This window comes from Bos mutus, chromosome 18 (genome assembly GCF_027580195.1).
Source record: "Bos mutus isolate GX-2022 chromosome 18, NWIPB_WYAK_1.1, whole genome shotgun sequence".
In the NCBI taxonomy this organism is placed as follows: domain Eukaryota; kingdom Metazoa; phylum Chordata; class Mammalia; order Artiodactyla; family Bovidae; genus Bos; species Bos mutus.
Window position 1 is genome coordinate 61,124,603 of NC_091634.1, and position 23,319 is coordinate 61,147,921.

Genomic DNA, 23,319 nt, shown 5'->3' on the forward strand with positions numbered 1-23,319 from the left:
TTCCCTCTCTGATGCCTGGGTACATACATAGGAGGATGCCATGGTGAGTTCAGCCTGTCTTCCTGTCCTGGAGACTCCAGACAGGGAAACCCACCCTCCCAGGCCTATGTTGGGGCTCTGGGGAAAAGCCCACCCAAGGCCTTTCTCTCCTACTCCAGGGACCCACAAGAGCCACTGGGAGATCAGTGGGCCTATCTGAGGCTCCCCAAAGCCTGGGGGCATGAGAACAGGTCTCTAGGACCAGCAGCAGGGTCCCAGGGCTGCTGAGCATCGGCGGGGCGGGCACCGTGGGGAAGGAGCAGGCCAGGCGTGGGTGGAGGGTTTTCTGTCACTTCTTTATTGGGGAGGGGTGCGTCCTTCGTACGGATCTCTGTGCTGGTCCCTATGTGCACACAGACGGGTATACATGTATGTACACACATCTGCACGAGGTCAGAGCTCTGGTGGGCTTGGGGCGTCAAGCTCTTTACAAGAGGGCGTTAGAAAGAACCCGATTCCAGAAAACGGGGATGTCTGAGCTTGCGGCCCCACCCTGGTGGGAAGCCAGCTCTGTCTGATCCCCAGTGCAGCTGACTGTGCTGGGGGCCCGGGGCTGGGCTGTGAGAGCAGTGCGGTGGTCAGTGCCTCCAGCCCACTACCCTGCCCCGCGCTGGTGGCCAGGCCCAGCCTTGCCCTCGAGGCAGACCCTTGGGCTCTGCAGGGAGGAAGCCTGAAGACCCCCAGTACACCATGGCACCACTCCGTGGGCCCGCTTCCACGCCAGGCCGTCAGAGGACCACCCTCCGGTCCAGGTGATCCCCACGCCCACTCCGCTGGTGCCTCACTTCCAGGTGCTTCTTCTGGACCCGCTCGAAGTGCTGCAGCAGCTCCGCGTAGTCGATGCTTGGGGAGTCTGCTTTCTGCGACTTGGGTGCCGCCTTCAGACCGTCTCTGTGGAAGGGAGCAGAAGGGCTCAACGTCAGGGCCTGAGTGCATGTGGGGATGCTGAAGGGGGAAGCACCAGCCACAGGCTGGTGGAGTGCCCCCTCCCCCACAGCGAGTGGGACCAGTCAACACTGCCGCTTGGATAAGGCCCTCAGCCTGTGGGCTGGCAACGGCACCCAGAGCAGGCATCACACCGGGAAGCATTTCCTGTTTATGAGTGGCTCCCTTTGGGGTGAAAGCCAGGGCCAGCAGCCAGCCAGGAAGCCAGCTGGGGCTTGGAACAGGGTCCAGGGAGAAAGGGGAGGAGGGGCAGGGCTGAGGCCAGGGACCACAGGGATGGCCGAGGTCTACTGGCCCTCCACTTGGCAGGACCTCTGTTTTTGAGCTCTGGGGCTCAGAGGCCCTCAGTCACTCTGTGTCCCCGGGGAAGGAAAGCTGGTTTTGCTACTGGGCAGCCGACGCCTCTGAGAACTCCTCGTTAGCACCCTCCTAGCTGCTCTGTGCCGTAGCACAGGTTGTGCACTGCACAGCTGCAATACGAGACACAGCAGGAGGAACTTGCCCTGGTGTCCAGTCCCAGCCTAGGTGCCCAATGGGTGGCCACTGCGGCTACAACCATGTCCCTTTGAGGCCCAGCAGCTCACTCCGCTTGGGGGAATCACAACAGTGCTTCACGCAAATGAAAACCTCACCGATGAACCTGGCTCCTGGTGGGGCGCAGCCCACCAGTGGTCAGAGCTGGAAGGCACCTCTCAAAAAACACCAGGACCAGGGACAGCAGGAACTCTTCCCATGGTTGGGATGCCATCTGGAGCAGCCCCGTACCCCTGCTCAGCCTGTTCCCTTCCTGACAAAGATACACGACCTGTAAACACCTTGGAGTGTGGCTGTGGCCGCTTCTTTCCTGGGCCCAGTGGCCCAAAGATTCTCTGCCTAGCTGATCAGCCCACAGTTGTCAAGAGAGCCCTTCACCATGGCCTCCAGCCTTCAGAGTCCAGAAGCAGATCCTTCCTGGACCACATGGATCTGCCTCCAGTGAGACCAAAATGAGGGAGAAAAATAGTCTTTGCAGGACTCTCTGCTGGGGTGAACTATTAGTTCACCTCACCTGGGCCTCGGGCAACACTGGTTCAGCAAAGCTCACAAGGAGCTGGGCTGGGTTCACTCTTGGGGGCCAGACCGTGGGCAGCATTCCGGGCTCCCCTGGGAAAGCGGAAGGGACATCCCTGGCGTAGTACTCCTGGGGCCTGGTGTCACTGCCACAAGGGAGCAGCTCCCCCTTCTGAGGTGGCTGAGGGACACCCTGGAGCCCTGGCCCCAGGGGGTGGCCAGATGCCATGCCACCCACATAGACGGAAGAAGGGGAGACGTGCAGGCCAGAGATGATGAAGTGCGTCGTCTGAGGCCGGCACCCATGGTCTGTGTGTTCCTCCCCCCAGCACTCTTTGCATTAGACACAGAGGGGCTGAGATTAGGGGTTGCCAGGGAGATGCCAGTGACGGCGGTAAATCCCGGGTGCTGTGCACAGATGTGGCCGGGCGGGCGAGGGTGGGGGGCTGGGCGTCCCCTTGCTCCCGCGCCCCGAAGGCAGCAAGTCCTGCCCCTCACGTGACTCAGCCCCCTGTGGGCAGGCCCTTCCCCGCCCGGAGTCTTGGGGGCAGGGAGGGCTGTGTTCCAGGGTGGGGGGGCTCCTCCAACATGGAGGCTGGGAATGAGGCTCGCCCCCGCCCCCAGTCGCCCACTGCCAGTCCAGGGTGTGGCCACTTCAGCCCTTTGTGTTCCCTGTATGTTTACGACCCTCAGGCCATGAGTGGCTGGGGGACACCTGGCCAGCAGCACAGGGCTGGGATTCCAGAACCCAAGGCCAGCCCTCTCTTCCACCACCACGTACCTGTCACCCGGCTCCTGGCTGCTAAATGTCACCAGCTTCTGCTTCAGAGGGTCCCTCTTACCTCACAGAGGAAAACAATGGCCCAGAAGCCTGAACCGGTGGCCAGGGTCCCTAAGCCCTCGGTGGGGTGCGGGGGGGCAAGGAGCAGAGGCTCCTCCAGCTGGTTCCTGCTCATGGGCCTGCTGGGCAGCCCGCCACTGTCTTCCCACCACCGCCCTGCGCAGGGTTGCCTCTCCAGGGTGGACCTGTCTCTAAGCCTAAGCCGGCAAGCGGCCGCCCACCCACAGCTGGCCCTGAGGCCCCCCTCCTCACCCGCTCTTCCCTGCCTTCTTCCAGGGCAGCTCTTCTTGGGTCCCTGCAAGGAGAGCCTGGGAACCCAATGCCATGAAGGCTGGGCAGACCCTCATGGATCCATTTAGTCCAGTGCTCACTTACTGATGGAAGACATCGAGAGCCCCGAGAAACCATGGGGCCGGCCTGAGGCCACACAGCAAACCCTCAGCAGAGCGTGGACCAGACCCTAGTCCAGGCCTGCGAGCCACCTATCAGCCAGAGGCCCCAGACGTGCTGACGCTGACCACGGGAGACCAGGGGCGAGCCTCCTTTTCCCAGCTTTCACCTGCAGACCTGCCTTACCCTGGCTTGGGGAGGGCTCCAACTGATCTGAGCCTTCCTTCCTTTTCATAGAATGCTCCCTATGCGAGGAGATGTAGCGGACAGAGCTCTTAGGAGGCACCGGCCTTTAGCAGCACAGGGGCTGTGGCCCGGCCCAGAGGTCACAGGCAAGCAGCCTTTTCTGCCTCCTTCTCACCTTCCCTCCTAAGTGGCTGCCAGGGCGACCCTAACACCCATCAGGTACTGGTGGCCAGCAGAGGCCAGGCCAACAAAGCACAGTACAGGTCCTGGGCCTTTCTGAGTCCCAGCAGCCAGAGGCACTCCAGCTGAGGGAATAAAACCCACACCTAACCCTGTGGCTGCCCCTGCCCCCCAGGGCACCCTGAGCGCTGAGTGTCCCCTCCTGAGGATCACCCAGCGGCGTCATGAGCAGCTGGGGCAGCACCCAGCCCTCCCTGCTGCTGTCGGGGGGGCATGGTGCACAGGAGCTGGGCCTTGGCCTGGGGGCTCCAGCCCCTCTGAATGGCCTGGGGCAGGCAGAAAGCCCATCGGGGACCACACGTCCAGCCTCTGGACAGATCAGGTCAGGTGGGGGAGGGGTGGTGCCCCAGGCCCTGCAGGACAGAAGGCACATGGGCATCTCAAGGCTGCCTGTGTCCACCGCAAGGGTAAAGGCCTGAGTCCTCTTGTGGGCATGAGGCACCCAGCCTGCCGAGGGGCTTGCACAGCCTGGGAGGGAATTCTAGACGCACAGGGCATCTGGTGCAAGCTGGGTGCGCTCCATTCAGCGTAAATCTCAGTGGCTCTGCTTGTTTCCATGGTGACCTGACAAGTGAAATTTTCCATCTCGGATGCCAAATGCCTGTGGATGAGGCAAAGCCTCCAAGGGTTACCAAATATAGACATGACCCAACAGGCTCCGGGGGCCGGGCCAGCAGTGGGTTCAGGGTGGGGGTCTGGATGCCCCTGGAGGCTGGCATGCAGGGCCTCTCCGGGCAGCCAGCCTGGGACCTGTGCTGCCTGTGGATGGGTCGAGAGCAGGGTGGCCACGGTGCGCCCTTGTCTCCCACCCCACCCGGCGATGGGGAGGGTCCGCGGCGACCGGGGACACGCTGTGGCCCAGGGCTGTCTCTCTGCTGCACGTAGGGGGAGGGCTGTCTGTGCCTGGGAGGGACCCCCTGCGGCCCTTCCACCACATGCCCCAGGCGACACAGTCTCCAAAACGGGACACGAATTCCTCACCCTGCACTTTCTGTTTGGGTCACTCCAGCACCTGCTCAAACTTTTTAATAAACTCAACCCAACTACCTACCACCTTGTGAACAGGGCCAGGTCTCCTCTGATGTGGAAACGGGAGGCCTACAGACAAGAGGCCGTGAGGCGAACAGTGTCCGCAGTGACAGGAGGTGTGAGGGGAGGTCAGGGAGGGCCCAGGTCACCCCTTTCGTGCCCCGATGCGCTAGGCCGTGTCCCCGAGCTGGGCACTCACTCGGTCTGCAGCAGCTCAGGGTTGGGCACGCACTGCAGCCGGTGTGACAGCAGCTGGAAAGCGCTGCTCTGCGGCAGCAGCATGAGCAGGCCGTACAGGGCCTTGATCAGGTACGGGTTGCTCTTCACGTCCAGCAGCTGCAGGCGCAGGTCTGCGGGAGGGCAGAGGCAGGGGTCAAGGAGGGCAGAGGGCAGGGGTCGGGGAGGGCGGAGGCGGGGGTCAGGGAGGGCGGAGGGTCGGGGTCAGGGAGGGCGGAGGGTCGGGGTCAGGGAGGGCGGAGGGCAAGGCGGAGGGCGGAGGTGGGGGTCAGGACGGCTCTGATGGCACTGCAGCCTGGCCAGGAGGGCCAGCGGGGTGGCTGGGCTCCTCGCAGCCTGCCCCCTCCAGCGGCGTCTGAGCCGTCCCGTGATCACACGAGATCAGCCTCCCCTGCCGTCCAACCTTCCCGACAGTTACCTCAGCCTGGTGACCCCAGCCAGCCGCCGGGCCTTGCACACACCCACCGTTCCCTGGCACTGAGGGGCCCCAGCCGGAGCATGACAGATCCCTGGGCCCGCTCCACACATGGGCACAGAGCGCTGTAAACAGGGTGAGCCAGAGAGAGGCTGGGCAGGGGCAGCTTTAAGGGAGGGCAGGGTGGGAAGTTCTTTGCTGTGTGACTGAACACACTGAGCCAGGAGCGTCTGGTGGACACTTTTGGACATCGGCCTCAGATACCAGCCCTGCCCACACTGTGCCAGACGGGAGGGATGCACCTGGGCCCTGCCCAGCATGGTCCCAAGTAGACGGGACCACTCGGCTCTCCTGAGCCCTTCCAGGGAATCACTCGTTTCTTTCTTGTGTCTAAGGCCCCATCTTGAGAATCTTTGGTGGAGGACAAGCTACATAGCCCTGAAGAGGCCATGTCACCCAGGAGCTCCACACGGGCCTTGGGGCGGGCTGCGGCAGGAGGCAGGGGTCTCAAGCAGCAGCCCCTCCCCTCACCCCAGGCCCAGCGGCGCCGGTTCCAAACCCCGTCCCTGCTCTGGCCCTGGGTGAGCTGGGCTGGGGGCCAAGCTAGTCACCACAGGGCTCGAGGCCACCGAGGGTGTGAACGGGGCTAGGCAGGGCCAGCTGTGGACCACTCTGCTGTGGTCCCCGCATGAAAGCCCTGGGCCTGGAGAGACGTTTGCGGCTTCTCTTAGGGTTGGGCTGGACCTGCCGTCAGGGGAGCACAAGCCAGGCTACTCCGGAAGACCTCTGAGAAAGTGAAATGTCAGTCCAGGGACCGTCTGGGGTACGCTCTGATGCCCTCCGCTGGGAACAGGGTCTCCCTCCTGCTCATGGGCCTGTCACCATGATGGTGGCTGTGCGGAGAAGCTGCCTTCTCTTTGGATGGGGGGGCAGCCCACGGCCCCTGAGTCGCCTTTGGGCTCCAGGGCTTGGCCTGGGTAGGCCAGGGGTGCTGCCCAAGCAAGGGGCCTGGGTGCTGGGCTCAGGAGGAAGCTGGCTGTCAGCAGGGCTGCCGCCCAGCTTCATTTCCACACCGTAAGCACACGGGCTGTGTTCAGAGCCGCCTGCTTTGGGGAGCAGGCACTGGATGAGGTAAGGCGCCAAGAGCTGTGCTCGGCTCGGCCAGCCGCTCCCCCGCACACTTAGCCCAGGTGTTACACTCAGCGCCTGCCGTCAGCTCCTGGCGGATGCCAGGTCTGCTCTGCAGGGACGAGAGGCTGGCTCCTAGGCGCTTGGGAAAGCACCCCTGATGGCCGCCCCGCCTGCCCCAGGTGGGTTTTGCCAGCGCATAGGCAGGTTCTGATGCCCTGTTCCAGCCCGCCGCCTGAGCCCCGTCCTCCCATTCTCACACTCCTGATGTTCCAGAAGTGCCCCTGGGTGCCTGCCTGCCCCCCTTCCCTCCCCAGGGGCAGAGAGCCGCTCTCCGAGTCTGGCTCCACAGCCTCCCAGCAGGACGGCGCACGCTCACATGTGAAGATGGGGCACTCGATCAACTGCACCAGCTTGTCCACCTCCGTGAGGAAATCCACGGTGACCTCCAGGTCCCCGCTGGGAGGGTGGTCAAGGAAGCCTCATTGCTGGCCAGGGCAGCCTGCCTGCCTGAGGGGCTAGGGTGGGGGCGTTGGGGGCAGCCCGCTCTCTGAGGAGCTGGGCTGGGGGCGTTGGGGGCAGCCTGCTCTCTGAGGAACTGGGCTAGGGGCATTTGGGGGCAGCCCGCTCTCTGAGGAGCTGGGCTAGGGGCATTTGGGGCAGCCTGCTCTCTGAGGAGCTGGGCTGGGGGTGCGGGGGCCCCGGGGCAGCCCGCTCTCTTGAGGAGCTGGGCTGGGGGCATTGGGGGCAGCCTGCTCTCTAGGGGGCTGGGCTGGGGGCGCAGAGGTGCTGGCCCAGGGCTGGCCTGGCTGCACCGAACATGCAGCCCCTGCCCCAGGCCCTGGCTCCTGGGCTCAGGCCATGTTTCCGCCTGAGCAGCATTGGGACACAAAGCACAGCCTCAGCAGCCTGTTCCCTCTGCCTTTCTGCCCCTCTAGACCGAGCCAGCAGGGCAGCCCCGTGCTTCCTCTGCTCCTCTCCTCTGCGCCCACCAGGCCCTGAGGGCTCTTATCTCGGGCCTGCAGCCCACGGGGGGCTGGGGCAGGCAGGGCCCCGTTCCCGCCTGAGTGACGAGGGCAGACAGAGGTGTGATGGCGCATGGGCGCCTCAGGGAGCCAGGCAAGGCCGCGGCGGACCATCAGCGGAGGTGCCGCAGGGCCGCTCTTTGCTTAGCCCAGCTCTCCGCCCCTCAGAGGAGGCGGCCAATTCTGCCTCCTACGTAGCTGTGTGATCCAGGTCAGACACCATGCAGAGAAAGCTGGTTTGCTTCACAGTGTTCCAAACAAAACCTGACCGTGGATGCCTTCCTCTGAGACAGGCCCCGACAGGCTCTGGGGCCCTCCCTCGTCCCGAGGCCCCACGGCTGCTCCGCTTCTCCCGGGCACGTCCTCTACGAGGCTCGGCGGCCCCCGAAGGCCCCTGGGCTCAACTCCTCCTGCCGTCCAACCGCCCCGTCCCTGCGCCAGCACTGGGCTGAGGACACCCTGCCTCTCTCCCGGCGCACCCTCACGTAAGCACGCACCCTTCCCGACCTCCGGTTCGCGAGATGACCCCGGTTCCTCAGCTGCGTCCCTCACTGGGCCTCACAGGCCTTAAAGCCACAGGCCCGGAGGGGAGCCTTGGAGGGGAGTCCTCTAGGACCGGCCTCCATCGCCCGAGGCTGGGTGGCAGGATGGTGAGAGAAGGATACAACTTCTGGATGAGGTCGTAGGCGTGCCGGTAGTTCTGGGTGAGGAAGCAGAGGGACACCGTGGTGACGGGGTTGTGGCACCAGGAGCGGTACAGGCAGCAGAACAGGTTCCGGCTCTCCTGCGGGGTGAAGGGGTGTGCGCTGTCAAGAGCCCACCCGGGCCCCGCCCCCTGACCCCCGCCGCGGGCCACGCCCCCGAGCCGTGCCCCCTCCCCTCCCCCCACCGGGCCCCGCCCCTGACCCCGCCGCGGGGGCCCTCAGCCGTGCCCCGCCCTCCCCCACCGCGGGCGCCTCGCAGGGCACTAGGGGCCGGCTCGGCCTCAGGGCTGTTTGGCAGCCCAGCCGGAAGGAGCCGTCACAAAGGAAACGCTGACAGCTCCTCCTCAGACCCTGTCATTACTCTCGCGCACAGAGCCACGTGCTTGTGGCTGCGAGGGCCTGCCGGCAGCGAGCCTGGCCTGGGCGCTGGCGCTCCCAACTCGGCAGATAACAGCAGTCACCCTCCCAGCCCTCCACGGCAGGGCCTAGGGGTCCGTGAGGGCGCTGGGTGCGGGCGGGGAGGAAGCCTGCTCAGGGCCCTGCCTCCTCTCCTGGGCAGCACCTTCCTGTCATCCTCAAAGCCACCTCTTCCTTCCTCTGCAGCTCACCTTGCACTTGAAACCACGCCTGGAGCTGAGCCCACCCTAGGGAGCGCCCCTGCCCTGAGGAACATCCTACAGGAGGGAGGCAGGGGTGTGGCCTGGCTCATTCCCAGAGGCCAGGCCCCAGTGCCCCCAGGCACAGGCCTGGCCGTCCTGGAGACCCCAGAGACGGCCAGTGCAGCGTCTGAGCTGGGAGGATGATGAGCACAGCCCAGATGGAAGCCCCAGAGCCGCCAGGCCAGCCTGTCCTGTATGACAGCCAACCCCAGGGACCCTCCGCAGCTCAGTCTGAGTGAGGCCTTTGACCCACATCCCCCAGAGCGGTTTGGCAGAATGGTGAGCGCCTTCCTGCTCTCTCTGACCAGCCCTGGTGGGTCCTCACTCAAAACTCCTGGGCCAGACAGCACCATGACACCCTGGCTGACACAGACATGTCCCTCTGAGGGAGAGGGGGGCCCAGGCTAAGGAGGAGGGTCAGGGGAGCAGTGACACCCGACCGTGGCGGGGTTGTATTCACAGGCCCGACCCTGACCAGCTGGCACAGCCCAGTAAGCACGATTCATCCAGGCCTGCAATGGGGGCTCAGAACTGAGCTGCTCTGTGTGCACAGGGCAGTGCCAGGTTGGGGTGGGGTGTCAGGGAGGGCACATGGACCCTGGAGCAGGGTCCCCAGTCTTCTGTGGGCAGAGCCCTTCATGGCGGGCTGCTCCAAGGAAACTCACGCCCGTGGCTAGCACTCACATACAGCCCACCCAAAGGGACCTGTATTTGACACTGGACCGGGAGGCCTCGGGTCACATCCTTGTCTCCTCCCCGCCAATCTCTGGGGACCGAGGGGCAGGCTGGCACGGCCGTGCCCCGTGCACACACGAACGACACTGGCTGGAGCTTGCGGGTGAGGAGTACCGGGGTCTTTAGGTCCTTGAGCTGGTTTCGCAGCTGGAAGAGCTCAGTGGAGGTCAGCAGGATGGTGTTGAGGGTGTGGACCATGGTTGAGGCGAACGTGAGGTCCTCCTCCCGGAGCAAGATGTCCGCCATCGAGTGGAAGATGCTCTCCGCATGCAACAGGAGGCAGAGCTGCCTGGGGGAGGGGCGAGGGGTGAGGGGGAAGATGCTCTCCATGTGCAGCAGGAGGCAGAGCCTTCTGGACCTGTGGCAGGACCCCTGGCTCCTGGGCCTCTGGGGGGCCCAAGGGGGCCACTCATAGTGGAGCTGGGTCCATGGCTCCCGGGCACTCCAGAGTCCCACAGGCTGTGTTTATCCCTCCACCCCAGGCCAGAATGTGAAATCCCAAGAAAGACAGCTTGGGGGATAAGGCTCGGGCTTTCTGGGAAGGAGTCTCCATTTTATAAAAGGGAAAACTGGGAACCCAGAGAACAGAGGAAGAAAGCAGTTTCCCCTGGGTCTCTGGACCAAGGTGATGTCAACAGTGACACCAGGTCTCAAGGACAGGGCTCGGGGAAGCCTATCGACCTCCCTGGTTTGCCAGCTGCCCACAGAAGCCTGGCCTTGCCGGGACAAGCAGGCCTTTCTGTCGGGAGTCTAGGAATCTCAAGGCCTCTGGAAGCGAGAAAAGCAAACCCAGGAGTTGGCAAAGGCTGGTAAGAAGGGTGGGGTGTGGCCCCTGAGCCCTGCCTGTTGGGGGCCGGTGCCAGCATGGCGCCCCCTTTCCTGTCTCTCATCCGGGGTCAGTGTCTGTTTGCCTGACTCCTGGTCTTTTCTCAGGCCTCAGGCTTGTGTGAACAGGGGTCTGAGGCCTCAAAGGTGCTGAACAAAATATGCCCCACTTGGAGCCAATGAGCCTCTAACATCTCTGCTTCTGGCTACTGAACATACACTAAACTCAGCATTATCAGGGTCTGGCTTCCTGCTTCCTTCCGAATACCAGCCACGCCCTGGGGCCAGACTGGAGAAGATTCTTCTCCACCCCTGGCTCCAGAAAAATCCCAGAGCATTTGGTAACAGAGAGGCCAAACCACGAAGCGTAAAGAGCAGGCAGGCTGTCTCCAGCCTAGGCCCAGCTGGAACCAGCAGGCTGGGGCCAGAAACCACCAAAGAAATGGAAACAAAGCTGTTGGGGGGATGGGCCAGAGGTGGGACGGGGAGGGCTCCGCCATCGTGGGGGCAGGTGGGGCGGGTGGAGGATGGGCCATGGCCCCGAGCCTAGTGCTCCTGATTCCTGACCAGCTGTGTGACCCAGTGTGTCTGTGGACAATTTCTCCACCTTCTAATTGGGGGTGACGTCTACCTGCACTGTTGGGGCGATTTGGGGGGGCAGCTACCCAGACTCCTGACAGCCTGTGTGACGCGTGGTGCGTGGCGGACGGGACCCCTGGTTGGGTCCCGCGTTGGTACCACGGGTGGCCCTTTGGCAGAGCACTGACAGCGCTTCTGTCCCCTCGGGGCCCTCCCAGCCCAAGATGGGCCCCTCTCCAGGGCCGTGGGAGAGAAGCAGGATAGGAGGGCAGGCCGGGAGGAAGGAGTGCTTTCTGACAAATGGTCACAAGTGACCATCGCCCGCAGCTGCCGCCGTCTCCATGACAGGGGCCGACAGCTGAGGCTGCTGCCAGGCAGCGCTCCCCAGGGACCACGGGCCCGGGGGGGCCTGTGGCAGCCAGAGGATGGCCAGGGCAGGTGCAGAGAGACCGGTGAGGGGGTGGCGAGGAGCGGAGGCAGGCACCACGGCCTCCTGGCATCTCTAAGAAGCTGCGAGCACAAGGAAGCCTCAGAAGGTCAGGACAGCAGAGCGCTGAGTACATCCGTGTCACCACCACGCCCTCCTCCTTGGGGCTTTCGGTCGCCGTCGGCTCCCTTTCTGGCTGGCACCCTTGGTGGCCGTGTCTGGCCCCGAGGATGTCTTCAAAGCTGTTTCTAGATGAGCGGCTCCCACACACGCCTCTCAAGCCCTGGTGGCTTCTGGATGGGCACCGCTCGCCTGGTGGCTGCCCTGCCCGCTTGACCAACAGGCCCTTCAGGCTTGGTGGGGCCACAGCACACCTCTTAGTTTCCCCCTCAACTCAGGCCCCCAGCCTTCAGGGGACATCACTGCCCATGCAGCTGCTGCAGCCCAAACCATGGAGTCCTCCGTGACCCTCAGGGGCCCTCTCACCAGGGCTCTGCCTTCAGGGCACGCCTGCCTCCTGGCCCGTCTCAGCCATCCTGCCCGGGGCCACCGCTCAGCCCTCTCTTGCCTGCTCAATTCCAAGCCACCTTCTAATCAGACTCCCTGCTTCTTTTTTCACCCTCCGTGCCACTACTGGGGTGCTTCTTAAAAAGTGCTAAATTATGGACCTCCCTGGTGCTGCAGTGAATAAGAATCTGCCTGCCGATGCAGGGGCACAGGTTCAATCCCCAGTCCGGGAAGATTCCACATGCCGCAGAACAGCTAGGCCCGTGCGCCACAACTACCAAAGCCAGCACGCTCTAGCGCCCTCAAGACACAAGTGCCCCTGGGTGGCAACTTCTGAAGTCTGTGCACCAAGAGTCTGCTCCACAGTAAGAGAAGCCATCGCTATGAGAAGCCTGCACACTGCAACTACAGAGTAGCCCCGTTCTCTGCAACTAGAGAAGACCTGCATGCAGCAACGGAGACCCAGCATGGCCGAAAATAAGGGGCCATTTCTCACAAAACCTGAGTTTGTGGTGTGACCCGCACAGGCGGCCCAGCCTCCCTGGCCCGGCCCCAGGCTCCCCCCGTGGGATCTGCTGAGCCGGCACCCCACGCACGCAGAGGGGCCTGGCCACACCGGCAGGGGAGGAGGGGCGGCTTCAGACCCAGGGACCAAGCTCCCTTCCCCACTCTGCCTCCTAGGAGCCCGTAGTGAGCGGGCCCGGCAGATGGCGGCCTCACAGGGCTGCTGCGTCATCACTTCTCCGTGGAGCCCCCGCCTGCTTGTGCTGCCTGCCGGGCCCTCAAGCAGAGCATCAATAATGAAACACAGCTTGCGAGCATTAAACATTTGCCCATATTTTTTAATACCCACATTAACGTGCTATTCATGTGAGACAATAGCTTGGAAAATACTTGGGGACAAGGCAGAGAGGTGGGGTGGGAGGGAGCCTGGGTGGGGTCTGGGAGGCCACAACCTGGAGGCCCCCTTAGGCCCGAGGAGAGCAGGGCTCCACCTGCACTTGCCCCGGGGCGGCCCGCGCTTGCCCTGGGGCGGCCTGCAGCGCGCACTCTGCCCTCTCTCCTCCAGCTGCCCGCTGCGGCATGGACCACTGTCCCATGCTTCCAGGTCCGAGTTCCCGTGGGGGACCCTGTGTCACTCACAGGAGCTCTCAGGGGAGCACCCTACCTTCCGTCGGCTCTGAAACCCCTGGACACAAGAGGGACCGCCACTTTCCCTAAAGCACAGAGAGGCGGCCTCAAAAGGCCAAGCCGGACGCTGGGCTGGGAAGGCTCAGGACCAGAGCTCACCCGCCGGGGCCACACCACGCTTGCCGGGCTGGTGTGAGCCTTCTCACTGTCCCCCAACCACAAACACCGGCCAAGCACCTGCCAGACTCTGCCCCTGAACGGCCCCAGCCATGGTGGGAGGTGCTGCCCTTGGTCCAGCCTGGAGCCCACCTACAGCCCCTGCTTCAGGTGACCATGGGCCAGAGTGGGCAGGAGGAAGACCTCAACCGGCCTGGCAGGGCCTGGAGAGGGCAGGTCGTGCCCCGAGGCCGCGGGTCCTCGCTCTGTCCTGGTGTGGGAAGATCCCATGCGCCGCTTCTTCTCCAGGGGCCAGGACCAAGCTGGGCAAGGCCAAGTCCTGGTGTGGGGACCAAGACCCTTCCCTGCCGGGCCGTGTGCAGAGAACGTGAGAAGAGGCCCTGCTCTTCCGGGCTCATCCTGCGGGCCTGGGGGCGGTGCATGGGGCAGGGTGCCTGGGGGAGGCCGTCTTGGTAGTGGGGGTGCTGAAGGAGGGGGCCCAGTCCTTTTGGGATAGAGGGGGCCGGGGGCAGGCATGGGCTGGCACAGAGGAGGGGGGCATGGACGGTGGGGACAGCTGGGGGCCAGGCCCATGTGGAGGGGCAGGGGACCAGAGTAGCTCTTGGGGGGCAGGGGCCTGAGCATGGGCACTTTTCCTGGGGGAAGCATCCTGCTGCTTTTCCTGCTGGGAAATCTGAAGTCAGCCATGTGGCTTTGGGAGAAGACGGGAGACTTCTTCCCATGACCCCACTCCCCTATACCCTCCAAAAACAGGACCAGCGAAGTCACACTCCCCCACCCATGCTGTCAGCCAAGCCTTCCCAGGTCCCCGGGCTCCCTTCTGGTCTCCCTGGCGCCTGTCGCCAAGTCAGGGCATGTCGACGCCCCCGGCACCCAGCCCTGCCGGTTCTAACACCAAGCCTATTGCCCAGAGCTAGCTGGGAAGTGAAGTGAGCTCATCCTTTCTCGAGGGGCGCTGGGGGCGGCTGCCCGGCCCTCCCCTCCCTACTCCTTGCTCAGGCCTGGCTTTTTGTAGAAAAGCTGAAGCAGGCAATATGTTTGATCCATGAAGAGAGGGTGCTTTGTTTGGGACCAGCTGGTGGGCACAACTCATCCCACTGGCGAGTCAGCCCGGTTACCGGTTGGGGGATGTGGAACTGGCATCAGGTGGATTCAAGAGAAGTTTAAGGGGAAATGGAGGCTGGAGGGCTTTCCCACTCTTGACTGTCCCGAGTCACTAGCTACCCCCACTAACGGGATGGCCACCAGCACAGGGCACCGAATAGCTGGCCTGGAGGGGAGACTCTGGACTCACCCCACTTGAGCAGAAGGGGACGCTGCTGCTGAGATGGGCATAATCGCGGGGGCTGCCTCCCGCTCCCCCAGCCTTCCCCAGTCACTACTAATACAGTCTGTTCCTGCTTCAACCCTCGTTCGCCTCCCTGCTCACTGCCCCACGACGAAGAGAGAACTCAAAACGAGCCTCAGCTGCCAGGTCCTGGGCCCAGCGGGTGGCCGCCACTCTCCAGGGCCCCTGCCCCCCGAGGAGTCAGGGGACCAGTGCTTCCCAGGCCCTCCAGACCTCGAGGAGTCGTGCTGTGTTAGTGCCACACGGGGGACAGGCGACGCCAGTGACTTCGTTCGGTGCCTCCTGTCTGGCTGGGCCCAACCAATGGTGTCCGATGCGGGCAGGTCTGTCCGCTGTGTCTGAGGCTGCCCTGAATGCTCACGGAGGCATCCTCTGCGTCCTCCGCCAGTGCTGCCCGCCAGGTCCGTCACGCCTCCGTCTCCAGCCGGCCATCCAGCCCACCCGGCACCCCGTGAGGGGCTGGGCTGGGGGACCGCCCCCATGAGCTCGGCTCTTCAGGGGGTGGTGTGGCCTGTGGTGGGCGGGTGGGGGCGGGGGGGGGGCGCGTTGGGCTGTGGGAGGTGAGCGGGCAGGCGTCCTGAGTCAGGCTCCCTGCGAGGCTGCACGTGGAGCCCACCTTGGAGGAGCACTCAGGGCTGGCCAGTGGGCTTCAGGCAGACTGTCTCCCCAGAGCACCCGCCTTCTCCCTCTAGCCTGGGTCCCCCTCTGATCTCCATCCCCAGCTGCTAGCACCCTGCACGGAGGGCCGGGTCCTCACTTCCTCTCCCTTTTGGCCCTAGGTTGTGTCCGTGGCCCCTCGGCCCCAAGGCCAACGAAACAGGCTTTTGCCAGGAGCCCCACAGCCGTAACTCTGAAGCACGGCCTAATGTCGAGCACAGGGAACTCGGGGCCCAGAGTCATTCCCACAGGAAAGGGCCCTCCCGCCTGGTCCCTGCCCCTTGTTCCGACAGCTGGGATCCTTTAGGAATTTAAAGAGAAAGTGGCTCTCAGGTCGCTGAGACATTCAGATGGGGGAGGAGGCCATGGGCTCCCTTCTGAAGTTTAGAGAGCTCCCTGCCTCCTCCCCTACAGCCCCCGGCTTCTCTTCCCTTCCAGCTCTTTGCTTCCCAAGTATGAAAGTTGTAAATCTGTTTTATTTATTTCAATCAATCCTCAGCAGTGTGCCCCTCAGGGCAGAGGCAGCCATGGTAACCCTGCCAACTCATGCCTTAAAAATTCATCGTGTCTAATGCAGCCAATGTGTCTGATACACTGAGAAGTTTTTTTGGGGTGTGTGGTGGGAGGAGAGGGTATGAGGACTTGTTTTTCTGGGTCTTGCTGGGAGTCGGTGGAGAGAGGCAGATGGGGAGAGGCAGAGGGATGGGAAGGAAGGGGCTTTGGCCCACCCAGCTCGTTTGACCCTGTTCCAGAGGGTGTGGCAGGCTCTGGGGGCAGATGCCTGAATGGGGCTCATCCAGGGACCTTCTGAGAAGGCCTCCTTAGGGCAGGAGGGGCTGAGAAAACCAAGTGGTCTCCTGGAAGCGCCCAGGGCCTCTCTGGAAGCTCGGGGTTTGCTCCAGGGACCACAGAGAGAGGGGGCAGAGCGGGGAGAAGTCTGTTTGTCACTCAGTCATGTCCAACTCTTGCACACCCATGGACTGCAGCCTGCCAGGCTCCTCTGTCCATGGGATTCTCCAGGCAAGAATATCGGAGTGGGTTGCCATTTCCTTCTCCAGGGGATCTTCCCAACCCAGGAATCGAACCCAGGTCCCCTGCATTGCACGTAGATTTTTTACCAACTGAGCTATGAGGGAAGCCCGGGAGAGGTGACCCCTATTCCCTCCTTCCTGCCCATCCCCAGGAGAGCAGCCAGTGCCACACGACCCACTGGCCTGTGTTTCCCATGTGCCGCAGCAGCCTGCTCAAGCCAGGCCCCCATGTGCTCTAAGTGCCTCTGGCCCCCCTGACAGGCCTGTGCCGGACCCCTCCCCTGCCCGCCCGGCCTGTCCCAACATCTGCCTGCACCCCCAGGGCGCCGGGCCCCTGCCACTCCCTGAAGACGTCTCCTTTCTTGACCTCAGCTTCCTGAGGGAAGAAGCCCCATCGGGCAGGGCCGCTGGAGGCAATGGGGAGATGGATACTTGTGGGCCAGAAGTTAACTGACAGGAGGGCAGGATGGCCTGGGTCACTTTGGTGTGGCATTCAGCTGGCACTGAGAACTGCGTGCTTGGGCACCCAGGGAGTCAGGCGGGCTGTGAACCACATAGGGCTGACTTACAGACAACGTCCGAGTTTGTGTCCTAGAAAGAAGGCTGCACCTCGGTCCCACAGGGAGCTTGCCCTGAACATGGCTGGAGGCACGTCAGGTGGCAGGGGTGTGACCCCCTGCCGGAGGCTCTGGGGACACCACGGAAGGACGAGGAAGCCTCTGGGGGCTCTCTCTCCAGGCTCCAAGCCTCAAACCCTGGGAGGTGAAGCCCATGGCTTCAGAACATTTCATCTTTTGAGCCCTCCCGAGAAAAGAAAAGAAAGGGAAGGGCCGGCGTGGGAAATCCTGTGGTCTCCATGACAATCAACTGCAGCCAGCCCTTGAGAGGGGCCTGGGCTCTGCCTCTCCCATCACAGGGATTCCCTTCAAGCTGAGTCACGGCTTCCTCAGCGTTGGCCCCACAGGACAGATGTCTGTGAGTGCTTTCTCCATATTAGGCCTGTCAGGTACCTAAAGCCCCTTTCACATGGGCCAGGAGTGGCTTTAGCCGTCCTCATCTGTGGAAAACGAGGGTGAGGGCCAGAGCCTTGCTGAGGTCCTATCTGGCCGGCCCTCCCTGGTGCCCGAGTGCTTCGCTGCTGCTTCGCCATTCACCTGGCTCACCCAGGGGCTCTGATGGGCTTTTTCTGGAAGGTGGGATGGTTTTGCGGGAAGGCAGAGGGCACCTTGGCTACAGGTTCACTAGGCCTTCTGATGGACTGGAGCCTGGTTTTCTCCAGAACCTTCCTGTGGCAGTTTACCAGCAAACCAGCTCCTCCCACTGCACCCCACCCTTGAGCTGCCTCTGCAGGTGGTGGGCACCTAGCAGCCACACGGCCATCCCCGGCCCGCAGTGACCTGCGCCCACACCGAGTCTGCTCTGCTGGGGTGGTGGCCCGTCTCCAAGGGGTGAGGCAGGAGGCAGAGCTGGGGAGCCCAGTGGGGGTGAGGAAGGAACTCATGGGGGTGACCCCACCAGCAGGGCCCAGACCAGCTGCTGCCTGAAGTCTGGGAGGAGCAGGGGTCTCAGTCCGATGACTCCCATGCTCTGAGTCCAGGCTGAGTTGCCGGGGAAACGACCCTGAGCCCTGCAGGCCTGGGGGTCCCACGGGTGAATTGTGAAGAGAATTGCATGGAATGGTCCTCCCCTCTGAAGCCCTGCAAGCTCCTGCCCTTGTCAGGGGGCTCCCTCTGGACACATGCAGCCTCCCGCTGAGGAGGGCCCCGCCTGGAAGAGGCTGCAGGTGCCTCAAGGTCAGCGCCCATCCAGCCTGGCATACTGCTTCCTGGCCCAGACCTGGCTGCCATCCACGCCCTGCCAGTGTCTAGCCAGGCTCACGGAGGCCCTCAGAGACCAAGCGCTCCAAGAAACTGAAACCCAGGGCTGGTCCAAGCTGCACTGCCAGGCCACGGTGCAGTCGAATCCCTGACCCAGAGTTCAAGTTTCCTTCCTCCGGACAGTCAACTGGGTGTCACCTGCAGGACAGACCTCTCCTCCTGGGCTAGGCCCTCTTTCCACCTGAGGGCTCTAGCTCCCTGTGACCAGAATGCCTAAGGCACACAGACCTCATGACACGTGCCCTTAATCGTCAGGGTCCCTTGAGGTGGAGGGGATAGGTAAGGGAAGGCGTCGCTGACTCGCTGACACTTTTCCCCTCAAACGGTGGGGGTGAACTTCCGAGCAGTGAGGCAGCAGGTAACAGAAGTGCCGGGAGTTGGGGGCCCGACGGCCTGCTCCATTGTCCCCAGGAATGGCTTTGGGCGCCCCCTGCCCCACCAGCCTTCCTGTTAGCAAGCTGCTCTGTTCACACTTTCCTCTACTCCATCCCATTCTTCCCAAACTAGTCCTTCGCTCCAGGCTGAGGATTACTCCCTGTTGTTTGGTGAGGCGACCACAAGCACCTACAGACAGCGAGCGCCTCCTTTCCCCCTTAGTCACCCTGGGCCGGGACACAGAGGCCTGAGTGTCCCCCCACGCTGCCCCTCTCAACGCCGCCACCAGACTTGGGCCCAGCAGCCTGGTGCCCACATGGTCACCCCACCCAGGCCAGAATGTCCCCCTCCTTAAATTCTTCACCCGAACGGGCTGCCCTCGTGGTGTGGGTCCCAGGCAACCACAGTGATCCACTTGTATCTCACATTCCCATGGTGATCCTCTAAGGATGTGCCTTGAAGGGTTCCCATCTTCTCTGGCGGCAGCCTCAGTGCCCGGCCCGTGGGCGCCATACGTACCTCATGTCTCAGTGTCCTGGCCCAGCCAGAAGGTCACACAGTGACCCTCCAGAACCAGGAGGCCCTCCACGTCAGAAACAGCCCCTTACTGAGAGACCCCTGAACCCGGCTGCACACTGGAGTCACCCAAAGACTGTCCGGGACTCCAGGAGTAGGTGACGCGTATTCCCGGTTAGGACTGAGAACCGCCGCCCTGAACTGCTGCCAGCCCGGCGATGCTGCTCTCCGTGGGTAGTTGTTTCACGGCCCCGGCAAAGGGCTGCAGAGCCTGGGCCTGGCTCCGACCACTCTCCTTTTCCGACTGCTTTGGCTGCTCTCCTTCTCCAACCGCTCCCCACCCATCCAGGGCCTGCGTCCTAGCTTCCCCTGACTTTCTGCTTTGTCCCCGCCTTAGGGTCCCAGGTCCTATGTGCACAGCCCTGACTTGCTCCATTGGAAGGGTGCAAGGGAGCTAAGCCCTCTGGCCTGGACAGAGTGGCCACCCTGCCCTCAGTCCCAGCCTGGCAGCCCTGGGGATGGGTGTGGGGGAAGCACAGCGCTCCCCTGGGTCCCAGCCTCAGAGGCCCCGGGGGGAAGCACAGTGCTCCCCTGGGTCCCAGCCTCAGAGGCCCCGGGGGAAAGCACAGTGCTCCCCTGGGTCCCTGCCTGGTGGCCCCCGGGGGGAAGCACAGTGCTCCCCTGGGTCCCAGCCTCAGAGGCCCCGGGGGGAAGCACAGCGCTCCCCTGGGTCCCAGCCTCAGAGGCCCCGGGGGGAAGCACAGTGCTCCCCTGGGTCCCAGCCTCAGAGGCCTCGGGGGGAAGCACAGTGCTCCTCTTCCCCGCATGCACCACTCCCGCCTTCCTGGCCACATCTGGCTTCCACAGGAGAGAACCTTCTCCAAGGAGCTAGAACCATTAGTGCCTTTCTGGCCTTCCAATCGTTCGTCTGGGAGTTTTACGGAATTTTACGATCTGAGATCATTTTCTGTAGCTCTTCACAAGTGCCCACTTAAAGGGCACTGAGATAAACGTCAGAACAGACTGGGAAGTGAAACGCTAATACCCACTGCTGGTAACAAAGAGCAAATATCAGAGCAGCCTTGGCGCTTGAGTCTCTTGGACAATGTGAAAAGATCAGTGAAAGGGCTGGGAGGATGGCAGGGTCACAGCCGAAGGGATGGGACAAAGAGAGCGTGGAGGGGACTGCTTCAGTTCTCTGTGGCCAAATGCAAAGGGGGTTTCTCTTCCCCCCTCCACCCGCTGTCAGGAGGCTGCAAAAATTTCTTTTGTGATCAGTCATTTTCAGGGAAATTTAAGATGCATGAAATAGGCTTTTCATCCGAATGTCCCTTTCCAGCCTAGGAGATCTTTATGGGATTAACCACATGAGAATGAGAAAGGGCTCCAGACAGGACGATGTCCTGCAGGTGCCTGAGGAGTCCCAGGTCTCGGTTACAGAAGAGACAGCCCCCTGCCTTCCCCCGCAGAGTGTGTCAGCCAAGGGGTCTGCTGGGGAACCCCCAGCACCCCCTCACCACAACACTGCCCACAGACCACGGTCTGGGCGATGGAGTTCAACCCCGAAATGGCAGCCTTGATCAGGGAGAGGTGACCCTGAGCCGGCCCACTGCGGCCTGAAGAAGAGAGGGCAGCGTCCCGACGAGTTCGGGATCTGGATGGATTCGCTTGTCAAACGACGGCTGATGTGTCAATGAACACAGGGCAAGCGGCAGAACGACTCTGAGTCTGGAACCCTCTGCCAGAAAACCACAACTTTCACCACAGCCAAACAGAATCACACGTTTGTAAACACAAAGACAAGTTTGGGGAGGAGGTACATGAAACGGAAAGCAGAGGCTACTTGTGGGGGAGGAAGGGGTGGGGAGGGTCTCTCACATTTCACACTATTCTCCTGGGTTATTTCCATTTTTATCTTACATGGGTTAAAATGTCTTTTAAAACAATACAGAAATCACTTAGAAACCTAAACGTTTGGGGATCTTGTGGACCCCCTCGTGGAGATCTCGGAGGCGGAGCAGTGAGATTTAACAATGGAAACAAGCACAGCACAGATGAGAGGATCAACAGCCGGGAAATGGTATTTTTAGCCACGGTGGCTCTTTGCTTCAAAAGCGTAGGTTTCATATAAAACCAGGCAAACCTCCTACAGAGTCTGCCTGTTTGCAAGGAGTGATTAGCATAATACTCCTCGCATGAGAAGACGCCTGGCTCCACTCTGAGGCAGGAGTGCCTACTACGGGGTGGCTTCTCCTGAAATAGAGTCTGAGCAGAAGAGCAAAGTCTTATTAACGGAGACGAAGGCCCGGCCTCCCACCAACGCTGGAAAGCCGCCTCCACCCCAGGGCCTGGGGCTGGTGGGTGAGATGCAACCAGGTCAGGAGAGATCTGAGACTGCAGCCTCGCATGGGAGCCTCCCTCCTGTGTGGCTACTTAAGTCACGTGTGCCTCGTGTAAGCACCTTCCGATTTCAAGAATGGAAGGTCTGGGGACCGCCTTTCTAGATGCCCCTTCCGAGGGGGAGGCCAGAGCCAGGTCAGGGCTGCGGAAGGCGGCGGGGCTGAGGAGACAGCCAGCAGGGGGCGGGGCCCAGGGCGCTCACGCCTGTCCAGGCCCATCCATCCTGCTTCCCTCTCTGGCCTCTCCTCCCCGAGCTGGGCTCTCCACTCTGCGGCCACTATGCTTGGCCTGTAGGCGCATCTTTGATGGCTGTCTTTCCTCTGCTAGGAGCCCCCCCGCTGGCTCAGGAAGACTAAGCATGTAAAGGGATGCCTGAATGTTTCTCCAAACACCACAAAAATGAAACAGAAGCTGTGACCTTCCCAGGATCTGGGCTGGGGATGGGTATCATCGGGCAGCTGCCCTATCCCAGCAGGCCTGGCACCCCATCCTGGGGGGAGTGTGCCCTCGGACCGCGTGATGGGGCTGGGGCAGAACGCGGCAGTGCTGCTGCTACCGCAGGCACCGCTGGCAGGAGACAGGGCAGAGGACCGCAGGGGAGGGGATGGGGGCACAGTCCTTTCTCCCTCCTGCTCCCCGCAGGGTCTTCCTGCAGAGGGTCAGGGGACCGGGAAATACTCACAGGCGGGGTGCACAGCTGAAGACCTGAGAAAGCAATTACCATGCTACTTGGGGGTGCCAGGAGAAGCAGAAGGAACTGGACTGGGGTGGTGGCTCAGGCTTGAAGGGTAGGAAGGAAGTGAGGTAATCCCAGGAACCTGCCAACTGTTCAGGCCAGGGGCTACCGGCAGAGAGGGGCGGGAGGCCCCTCAGGAGTGGGCTCGAAGGAGGCAGGCCAGTCTGTCAGGAAGGGGATCAGCTCCCGTAGGAGGCAGGGAGAGGCTGACTCCTCTCTGGGGACAGATAAGGCAAGCTGGCTGAGCTCACAGACACCTGGGACTAGCTGCCTGACAGAGCCGCACGCGTCACGGCAGGGATGTCTGGGCATCAAGAAGGTCTGAGACTCAGTTCAGGTTATTTGCTCACACTGCCGGCCCCAGGACCACTGAACCTTCCAGAATGATGTAATGGCCATGTCCCTTGTAAAGCAAGCTTCCTGAGCCGCTCCTTAACCACCCTCTGGTGTCTGAGGAGGCCAACGGCGCAGCTGGAGATGGACAGTGAGCGTTCCCATCACCGCGAGCCCTGGGCCCCACTTCCCTGCCATTCACGGAAGCGTGGGGAACGGGGCTCTGGGAACTCAGGCAGTCCCCCGGCTCGGTGCCACCCACCCCAGCGTGGCCATGTGTCGGGGTGTCTCTCAGCACTTGCGCATGCCCGCAGCAGGTGCAGAGGGCCTTCTGAGCCTGCCCGGGGCCCCATGGGGGCCCACGCTCTGGCCCTGGGCTTCTGAGCACACTTTTCCTACACAGCACCTTCTCCTACCACCTCCCTGCCATCGAGTGCCTTATTTTCCATAGGGACTCTGCCTCTCTTTCCAGAAACTTCCCTGGACCCCTCCCTCCGTGCTGGGCACCCCTCCACCATGTGCTCCCACAGAGCATCACTTCTGCTCAAGTTTGGGGCCCCCCGGGAGGGCACTGGGACCCCGTCTCTGAGGCCTGCTCGGTGATGAGTGGAGGCTGGCACAGCAGCAGCAGCCCCTCCGGAGCAGGGCGGGGAGCTGAGGACTCTGATCCACGCTCACGGCGGGCGGGGAGGGATGCAAGCGCTTGCTCCCGGCAGTCCATTCAGAGATGAGGACTCTTGCCTGGCCTGACAGCTGTGGCCTAATTTCCAGGGCTCT

The 23,319-nt window shown here is 62.6% G+C and overlaps 1 protein-coding gene across 1 annotated transcript in view; it reads right to left on the reverse strand.

The window, feature by feature from the left end:
* Window positions 1-316: 316 nt before the first annotated feature.
* Window positions 317-23,319, reverse strand: part of VAC14 (VAC14 component of PIKFYVE complex) — a 76,467-nt gene continuing 53,464 nt past the window's right edge. Inside the window, exons 15-19 of the mRNA XM_070388746.1 lie at window positions 9,738-9,912; window positions 8,191-8,309; window positions 6,880-6,959; window positions 4,920-5,070; window positions 317-930 (exon numbers count right to left, since the gene is read on the reverse strand). Of these exons, the coding sequence (XP_070244847.1) occupies window positions 768-930; window positions 4,920-5,070; window positions 6,880-6,959; window positions 8,191-8,309; window positions 9,738-9,912 (688 nt within the window). The 3' untranslated portion in view covers window positions 317-767. The remainder of the gene's footprint in view (window positions 931-4,919; window positions 5,071-6,879; window positions 6,960-8,190; window positions 8,310-9,737; window positions 9,913-23,319) is intronic.